The 9,487-nt window shown below is 39.5% G+C and overlaps 1 protein-coding gene across 3 annotated transcripts in view; it reads left to right on the forward strand.

The window, feature by feature from the left end:
• Positions 1-3,816: 3,816 nt before the first annotated feature.
• Positions 3,817-9,487, forward strand: part of LOC107665263 (lysine-specific demethylase 3B-like) — a 33,945-nt gene continuing 28,274 nt past the window's right edge. For 2 of the 3 annotated variants that reach the window (XM_016456070.1, XM_016456072.1), the window contains exons 1-6: positions 3,817-4,250; positions 6,573-6,719; positions 6,946-7,059; positions 7,179-7,284; positions 8,852-8,988; positions 9,102-9,170. In XM_016456070.1, the coding sequence (XP_016311556.1) occupies positions 4,077-4,250; positions 6,573-6,719; positions 6,946-7,059; positions 7,179-7,284; positions 8,852-8,988; positions 9,102-9,170 (747 nt within the window). In that variant the 5' untranslated portion in view covers positions 3,817-4,076. The remainder of the gene's footprint in view (positions 4,251-6,572; positions 6,720-6,945; positions 7,060-7,178; positions 7,285-8,851; positions 8,989-9,101; positions 9,171-9,487) is intronic. The other variant, XM_016456071.1, reaches the window with a different exon arrangement.

Raw genomic sequence — 9,487 nt, forward strand, 5'->3', positions numbered from 1 at the left:
AACAGCTAAAGTCTGTCTAGTACACTGGACGCGACAAAGCGACCGGGGGATTTCTGTCGGGGATTTGTCGTGCCGCGCCGCATCCAGTGTAGACCATAGATATGTATATATGTCTATGGTGTAGTGTAGACAGCATCACTGATTATAATGAGTTCTATAGTATTTTGTCGCGCCGCGCCACTCGCGTCCGGTGTAGACAAGGTGTGTCAACATTGGCTACCAGAAATCGCTTACCCCACCTTTAAGCATGACTGATGAAATGAAATGGTAACACTTTTCAATAAGAGTCCATTTGTAACATTAACTAAGTTGATAAAAGCTGTAGAAGTATTGTTCCTTGTTAGAGTTAGTGTTAATTTCAACATTTACTAATACATTTTTAATTTTAAAGTTGCTTCTGTTAAAGGATTAGTTCACCTACAAAATAAAAATGTCCTGATACTTTACCATTCCAGGATTTTTCTCCATATAATGGACTTCAATGGGGCGTCGGACATCATTGTTTTACCTTTTTTTTTTGTAAAGGGCGTTTGACTTTCTTTGCACGTTCACTTTGTAAACACTGCGTCGGTACTTCCGCCTACATCACGCGTGACCTTTCCAATGTGACTACGTAATGCGTGAAGTCGAGCTAGTGCAAGACAATCATTTGTGGTTAAAAAGTATATACATTTAAATTTTTTGTAGAAAATGACCAATTGTTTCGCTAGATAAGACACTTATTCCTCAGCTGGGATCGTGAAGAGCCCTTTGAAGCTGCACTGGCCACCACTGAAGTCCATTATATGGAGAAAAATCCTGAAAATGTTTTCCTCAAAAACCTTAATTTCTTTGCGACTGAAAAAAGAAAGATATGAACATCTTGGATATCCTTGGGGTGAGTAACTTATCAGGACATTTTTATTCAAGAAGTGAACTAATCCTTTAACATTATGAACTATGAACTAACTTTAATGATCAGTATATAATTCATATTAAAATATTGAATAAATTATAAAGTATGGTTCAGTACGTTTTTTTTAAATAGTAAAGCACTATTTTAGTTTTCGTTCAGTATCCATTTTAAAAACTATCGGTTGATTAACCGGTATCGGTCATTGTGGTCCAATCGGTATAGATCGATCTGCACAGCCAAAACCTGGATATTTTAGGCAATATAGAAATCCTGGCAAGGACGCGTCCCGTAAAAATGGCCCATATGGTCACCCTACCCAAAGTCCATACTGAATATTTGAATATTTTGTATTATTATTTTAACTTAGGGGAAAAAATTAAATTACCAAAAAAAAAAAAAGTACATTTTACAGTATGCTTTGGTCCAAAGAACCAGCCTGTAAAATAGGTAATTTCTGAAACATAGGCTGGTAGGATGAAACCATGAAGGATGAAACACAATTCGTTTTTCTGATGAAAGCGATATCTTGCGCCCTCATGTGGCTGTGAGAAAAAAACACAACCACTTCAGATGAATTAAATAACCCTCTAATGGCCAGTGAGAAAAGTTGTCATGAGCCAAGAGAGAATAAGCAATACAAAAATTCAAACCTGATTATGATTTGAATTATCTGGCAAAACCCAAATGAGTCTAGTTGTACATAATAGTTGTGAAGTTGTCACAGGTTCTGATATTCCAAATATTATTTTTTTCACAGAATCTCAACACTTTATGATCCCTTAAGGAATTCAGAATGTTAATGTGTTATTATGAGACAGCGACTATCTCGTGGAGAGAAAGCGAAGGGAGGAGGTGAGTGTGTGCCCGGGGTCAATCCCTGTACAACACTGACACACACCGATCCTCATCCTGACCAGACGCCTGAGGCGAGAGAAAGGAGAGAGGGGGAGACAAGACAAAGAATATGAGAGGAGAAAGGTTTGCCTCTTTCTTCTGTTGTTAGCCTCACCCCAAATCCGCCAAAGCTCAGGGTGAGCAGGTGGAGCAGGGTGAGGAGGACCAGGACACTGATGGGACCCCATCCAGGAGCTGTACTGATGGTCAATAATGAGCTCTGATCATTTACACACATCACCATCACATTATACAAATGCATATAAATGAGTTTTTCCACTATATGTGATTAATGCTTTAACATGATTTGAAAAAGTTTAATATTCAAGTAACCAGAACTTACCATTAATGAAATAATAAAATGGGTATGCAATATTTTATTGATATTAGTTGATTAAAACAAGCTTTTGGTTGATTCTCTACAGGACGTCTTCTGTACTGTAGAGGACGGTGATCATCAGGAACCTCTTTCCTGTGCTCCTGAAGTCGCCCCCACTGCAGAGGAGCAGCAAATGCAGGACGTCCAGCCTCAAGATCAGGACAGTCCAAGTCAGTCCATCAGCAGATGAGAGTGCATCACATCTGCTGAGACATCTGGACTGTGACGAGATCACGAGGAACAAGGGTGAGTTTACTGTCATAACCCAAAATTTAACACACACACTCTTCTTACAATATATTATTTTAGGTGTACATGTATAAAGGAAAATGTATGTTTTAAATAATGCATCTGTAACTGCAGTAACGTTTCATTTAGTTTTTTTAATTTTTATTTTAAATTACCATTTTTCGCAGTTGACTTAAATAGTCCTGCAGTGTGGACTTAAATAAAAAAACTACAACTATTTATCTTGTAATAAACCGCATTTCCTGGACATAGACCTTTGGTAAGAAGTTGGGGGAAGGAGGACGCGGCTCCATCTTTGAAGGGACCCGCTGTGAGGACGGCCTTCAGGTGGCTGTGAAATTCAAGACAGACAACGAGTCGTACCTCAGCCTTGTAAGTAGACTGTGCTCTCTGTGTCATCTCCTCTCAGTCACTGTTAGCAATTTATAACATCTTAGATTCATGTAAAACACAGAGTACAGATATTTCAGTAGACAAATAGACTGAGCTAAATCCTTATTTGAGAAACCATACCAGCTGACCATCATAAAAATCAGTCTTTCTTCTAGCCTGACCGTCCCAGTCCGGTTCCTCTAGAGGTGGCTCTGACAGTCATGGCCAATCAAGGCCCCCGCTGTCGCCACTACACTGGTGGTGCTACTTAGATTTGAAATCACTACATTTAGTGGTACCCCGTGTGAGGATACCTAACATCTGAAAATCACTACAACAGATGTCACTCAACAGGGTTCCTTTTCAGAGCCACTCTGGTCCCAGAGCTGAAGGTCCTGCTGCTGCTGCTGCAACCCCAGAAGAGGTTCCTGACATGATCGTATGGGTCTCAATGATTCTCGTCGTGTCCACCACAAAGGTTCCTCTCATGATGGGAACAAAGCTGGTGTCAAAGGCTGCTTCATATAGAAACAACATATTTATAAGGTTTAGTGTCCAGATGAAGTGTCATGATATATTATTACTTTTTGATTTAACATGGACGATTGATACAACATTAAAGGAGTAAATGTTTATCAAACAAGGAGAGACCTTTTACTAAAAACCTTTTATTTTGTAAGGTTGGATTGTTAATATCTACATTTGAGGGTTTTGATTAAGGTTAATATGCCACGGATTATATTATTATTATTTTTTTGCATTTTTTCTAATAAAAAACATTTTTTGAAATAAAACTGATGTAAATGTGTAACAGCCCATTCTTTTCAGTAGCTTGTTTACACCGCGAACGCTTCACCTTGTTGCTGCGGCTGCGCGACTCCAGAACATAAGCGCATGTGAATCTCGCGAGAGTTTGGCGTTCGGTGCCCAGACGGACCTCCAGAGCTGTGCGTTCACGCTGTACGGCGCGAACAGTGTCCAGCAGGGGGCGCTGCTCTGTTTCCCGGGTAGCCAGTGAAGCGCAGTCCCGCAGCAGTACGAGGGGTGCGTTTGATTACTGCACAACTAAATGGCGGATGAGGACAAGGCGCTGCAGCTCGAACAATAACACCTCACTTTCCCAGCGAAGCGCTTCTTAATCGTCTCAGTCTGCCGATGCAAATCCCGCATGCATAGCGTGCAGTCGTTTATATGTGGCTATAGATACACTGATTTAGTTTCGGCACGATTGATCGCGGATTGTAGCGGAGCTCCGGAGGAAGTCGGTCTCTTGATGGTGGTTGTAATATGGGGGACTCGCTCGGTCTGATCGGGAAGCGGCTGCTGCTGCTGCTCAGTGACGGGAGCTCGGCGGCGGGAGGAGGAGGTGGAGGAGGAGGAGGAGCGGTGGAGCAGGCGGCCTGGCTCCGCGGAACCGTGCGGGCGGTCAGTGTGATCGGGCTGGCGAGCCCGGGGATGGAGGTGAGACCGACACAACAACAACACACCGTCAATACATAACACAAAACCAACCCGTGCGAATAAACACTGAAGCTTTCGTCAGTTTCAGTGTGTAAAACAGTAAGATGTGACTCCAGGTTGCGTCTGAAATGAGGAAGAGATGCGTAGATGTGCATCTAATGTGTGTTTGTGCTAGTTAGCTAAGTAGCTAGCTGCAGATATGGACTGACTGAAATCCTGGAGAGCCGCCTAACTTACATAGACTGGGTTTTTTGGGGTCACTGATGCCGTCTAGTAAGGCAGCCACTAGTTTAAGACTGCAGGAGACTCAGTAAAGGACCCATTGTGATTAAAAACCGTCTCGCACAATAAATGCATATATCAGATCGATTAAACTTACTGACTGTGAATACAAAGGGAAAGGTTTTTATTCATGGCGTGTTGCCTGTGAAGTAATAATAATTTTATAAATGGTTTATTGCTATTCAGAATAAATAGATAGAAAATATGTGCTGGTATTTATATTCACACAGGCAAACTATATTAATAATCAACTTTTTGTTGTGGAAAACATTATTTTTTTGATGGTGATTTTTTAGAATCAGTTATTATTCATGGATTGAATTATGTTCGGTTAATTTTGATGGTCTGTGTGTAGAGTTCAGAACCAATGAAATATGCTGCAAGCATTTAGTATTTATTCAGCATATGGCCTGTGTTAGTGAGTAAATGTATATTCATATATGCACATGCAGGCTTTATGTTGTGTATTGGTTTGATCTAATTGTGTTCATTTTAACCATTGGTTAGTGATCTGTTAGGAATACAGTCTGTTACTTATTTGCGTGGCTGACATTTTTGGAGAAATGTTCACTGCGGTTCAAAGTTTGGATCAGTATTATTTTTATTACTTTTTTATTTACTTTTTTCAGTACTATTGATAGAAATTATGACTTTTTTCAGCCAGAATGCATTGATCAAACGTTACAGTTACATGTATAACTTCACAACGAATTTCCATTTCAGATGAATACAAAGTTCAAAAGAAAAGCCTTTATCAAATCATTCTGGAAAAAAATATTAAGCAGCACAGCCATTTTATTAACATTGGTGAGAGTAATGTTTTTGAGCAGCAAATCAGCATAATACAATGATAGTCATATTTCACAATATTACTGTATTTACTGTATTTTGATCAAATAAATGTAGCTTTGGCGATCATGAGAGACTTCTTTCAAAACATTAAAGGGGTCATATGATGCTATTTTAAAGATTATTATTTTGTGTATTTGGTGTAACAGAATATGTTGACATGCTTTAATGTTCAAAGAACACACGCCAGATTGTCATAGCAAAGTCGGAATTTACCTTTTTTTATTTTTAGAAATAGCCTTTCTGCACAGCCAGCCTTGTACTCTTCTAGGTTAAAAAAACTGTCGTCCATAAAATGCGTTGCACAAATTCGAACATCTGGGTTGTGCTGTTCTGTTGTAAATAAATCTTAACCAATGATTCCTAAATGCATCTACTTCCGGAAGGCCAAATAAAGTGCTTTTGCTTTCGCACTGAAACACAGCGTCTCCCTGACATGCTGCATCAACACTACTGCTGTTCCTGAAACCACGCCTTCTTTCTTTGCGTGCACATTTGGGCGGCATTATGCTAATATTTCCACATCCTGACAGACATGTAGGGGCGTGTTAGAATGAGCCGTTTTAGGTAGGCGTGGTTGACTCTTAACTTTTATAAAGAATATCTCTTTGGATTTGAGACTTTAGTCTTTGCAACTTTACAGATCTTCTTTATGCACCAAGAGCTTGTAACACTCCAAAGAGAAAGGAAAAAATGAAATCGCATCATATGACCCCTTTAAGAAAAATCTCGCTGAACTCAAACTTTTGAATGGTATGGTAATGTATGTACTTGTATTTTTAAACTCTACAGAGTCCTGTAGTAGCTTTATCCTGTTTTGTCCCTTCAAATGTCTCAGTTAATCAAACCAAATGCAGTTATAAAAACTGATTTCTTAAATGCTTCTTCATTTTTGAGAGAAAAGGCTTGCTGAGTCTGTTTCACTCACTGCATTATAATAATAGCCATTTTAACAGTATTAAAAGCACTGCTGAAATATGAGGTAAAATAAGTATTTTTCAGGTTTGGTGCTGATGTAGGGGTACCTGAGTCTTATGATGGGGCTGTTTGGGAACATAAGACAAATCACCGTAATCCTAATTACTGTAATATCCACAACAGATGGTCCATATGAAACTTTGAAGTGTGCTTGTAGAGAGCAGCATTTCACTTGATTTGTGCAGAGTTGCCAACCGTCTGTCTTCATTGTAGGTGTTTGTAGAGTTTGACGACAGCCCTTGGCGGCAGCGCTCATGGGTGCAGGTGTACGGGGACGAGGTGCGAGCCGTTCTCATGGAGAGTGCCATCGTCTGGGCCAACTGCAGCGACCCATCGCTGTCCGCTCAGTGGCCAGCCTTGGTGAGTACAGATGCACACTGCGCCTCTTTCCGAAATATTTTCCATATTGTCTGGTATCTTCATGTTTTTTTGTTGTAGTAATGGTTAGATTAGAAAAAGTGTTTCAGAAAGCTGTTGGAAATTGGACCTCTTGTAAGAGTAAAGATGTGGTCTGGTTTTTATTCACTCGTTTGTGCATCCAATTCTGGTTTCCTGAAAGCCATTTGTCTTTTGGCTCAATCTTCAGATGTTCAAACCGCTGGTTGACCGCGTGGGTTTGGGATCCCTGGTTCCTGTGGAGTTCTTTGGCGCGAGAACTTTGGCATTTCTCCCTAATGGAAGTTCACTGCACACTTTTGAGGTTGGTGATCGTCATAAGATCTGCATTGTGATCATTTTGCATGTACTAGTACAGAACTTTGGCACTGTAAAAGGTTCAAATAGAAATTGTTGAAATGTTTTTTTTTTTCCTTTCTTCAGACTGAAAAAGATTTTGGACACTCTTTGCTACAAGAGCAGCCGGCGCTTAAAGCTGCCATCAGCAGCTGGCACAGTGACTCTGAGTTGCAGGAGATCCTGCGGAAAGGTCAGTCGCATTTAACTATAAATAAACTCTAATGTGCTTGAGTAAACTTACCTGTGCAAAGCCTCAAAGGAAGTCGTACAAGATATTAAAGGAATAGTTCACCAAAAAATGAAAAATTGCTGTTTATTTACTAACCCTCAGGCCGTCCAAGATTCACTTTTGAGGTTGGTGATCGTCATAAGATTTGCATTGTGATCATTTTGCATGTACTAGTACAGAACTTTTGCACTGTAAAAGGTTCAAATAGAAATTGTTGAAATGGGTTTTTTTTTTGTCCTTTCTTCAGACTGAAAAAGATTTTGGACACTCTTTGCTACAAGAGCAGCCGGCGCTTAAAGCTGCCATCAGCAGCTGGCACAGTGACTCTGAGTTGCAGGAGATCCTGCGGAAAGGTCAGTCGCATTTAACTATAAATAAACTCTAATGTGCTTGAGTAAACTTACCTGTGCAAAGCCTCAAAGGAAGTCGTACAAGATATTAAAGGAATAGTTCACCAAAAAATGAAAAATTGCTGTTTATTTACTAACCCTCAGGCCGTCCAAGATTTTTTCTTCCGTAATGAACAGAATAAAGAAGATTTTTAGCTGAAACCGTGGTTCATAAAATGCAAGTCAATGGCTACTGTCACTTTGAGAGTCAAAAAAAGGGGAACACAAAATTAATACCCGTGACTCCAGTTAGTCTGCAAGAAACTGAACGTTTACAACATTACCTACCTACTGAAAAAAAAAGTCTGCTACATCTTGGATAGCCTGAGGGTGAGTAAATCAAGAGCAGATCTAAATTTTTGGTGAACTATCCCTTTAATCCTCCTGCTGTCCACTATTTTATTCAGACTTGGTTTTCAAACTGCTTGAAATACTGGTTAAACTTTGTATTTCTTCAAATATTTCCCATTTAGGGTCATTAATGTGCATACAAAGTTTCAACACACAGATGTGTTTTGTAAAGGCTTTACTTAAATTGTTACAACTTTTGTGTTGAGGTCAAATTGACCCTCATTGCTTTCCATGCAATTTGCCAAAAATCAACACTTTAAAAAACACTAACGAGTCAGGTTAAAAACCAACCAAAACAGAAAACATGTATATTGTAGCTTGTGAAATTCATGGGAACTTGTAAAATGTAAGACTCAAAGTTTACTTGAAATTGAGACCCGTCTTCTAAATCTAATTTCTTTTTTTTCGAGTTAAATTTCAATTGTTTTTGGTTAGTTTTTTGAATCTCAGTTACTAGGCTGTTGCAGCAATGAGAATTAGTGTGCGAAACCCATTTTCCCCTCAGGGATTTATGCTTTATTTATATTTACTTGTGGTTAATTGCACCTCAGTAGTAGTAGTTGTAGTCATGACAAAAAAATATGTCTTTTTTTAAACACCAAACATATGAACACAATAAAAATAGAAGGGAATTATTAAATTTCTCCCGTATTTTTTCTCTGACAAGATACAATAGAAATGTTTTTCTTGTTGTTGTTGTTTTTTTCTGTTGACATGAATCTTTAGTATTTTAGTATTTAACTGACAAGCTGATAATATAAGCTGCACTTCTTTTCTCTCTTGGACAGGATCTTACACTATTCAGGGTCGGAGAGTGCAGGTGTACCAGCCAGAGTTTGGGGAGCCCTGGGCCCTGGGACTCGTATCTCAGCATGATCCAGTTTCACACATTATGGAGATTACCATGGACCAGGTCCGTGTGAAAGGCACTACACTGTTTAGAATCTAATCAGTGTTACCATTGACTGATTCGTGGGTTAGAGATGATAAAAGCTGACTTTTGTGTGTGATTCATCTGTCAATCTTGGTTTGTTTCAGGGTGAAGAGACACAAGTCGTCGATCCTCGGGTTATTCATGTGATGCTTGCTGTGAAGCAGTTAGAGAAGGTGTGTTGGGTTTCTGTCTCTGCAAGTGTCGATTAGCCTATTATGCTCTTTTGCAAAGTCTTGATTTTGTTTTGAGGGTGTACTAGAACAGGCTCTCATAGGTTGTTCGAAAAACACATTATTTTTCACATATTTTACATTATTAAAACACCTCTCTCCCCAGTCTGGCATGAACGGCTCGAATAGTTCCTGTATCAAATGAAGGCCCGCCTTCTGAAATACTAAATGTGCTGTGATTGGTTAGCTGGTCCAGTGTGTGCTGTGATTGGTTAGCTGGGCCAGTGTGTGCTGTGATTGGTTAGCTGGGCCAGTGTGTG

Source organism: Sinocyclocheilus anshuiensis, unplaced genomic scaffold (genome assembly GCF_001515605.1).
Source record: "Sinocyclocheilus anshuiensis isolate Anshui unplaced genomic scaffold, SAMN03320099.WGS_v1.1 scaffold483, whole genome shotgun sequence".
NCBI classification, from domain to species: domain Eukaryota; kingdom Metazoa; phylum Chordata; class Actinopteri; order Cypriniformes; family Cyprinidae; genus Sinocyclocheilus; species Sinocyclocheilus anshuiensis.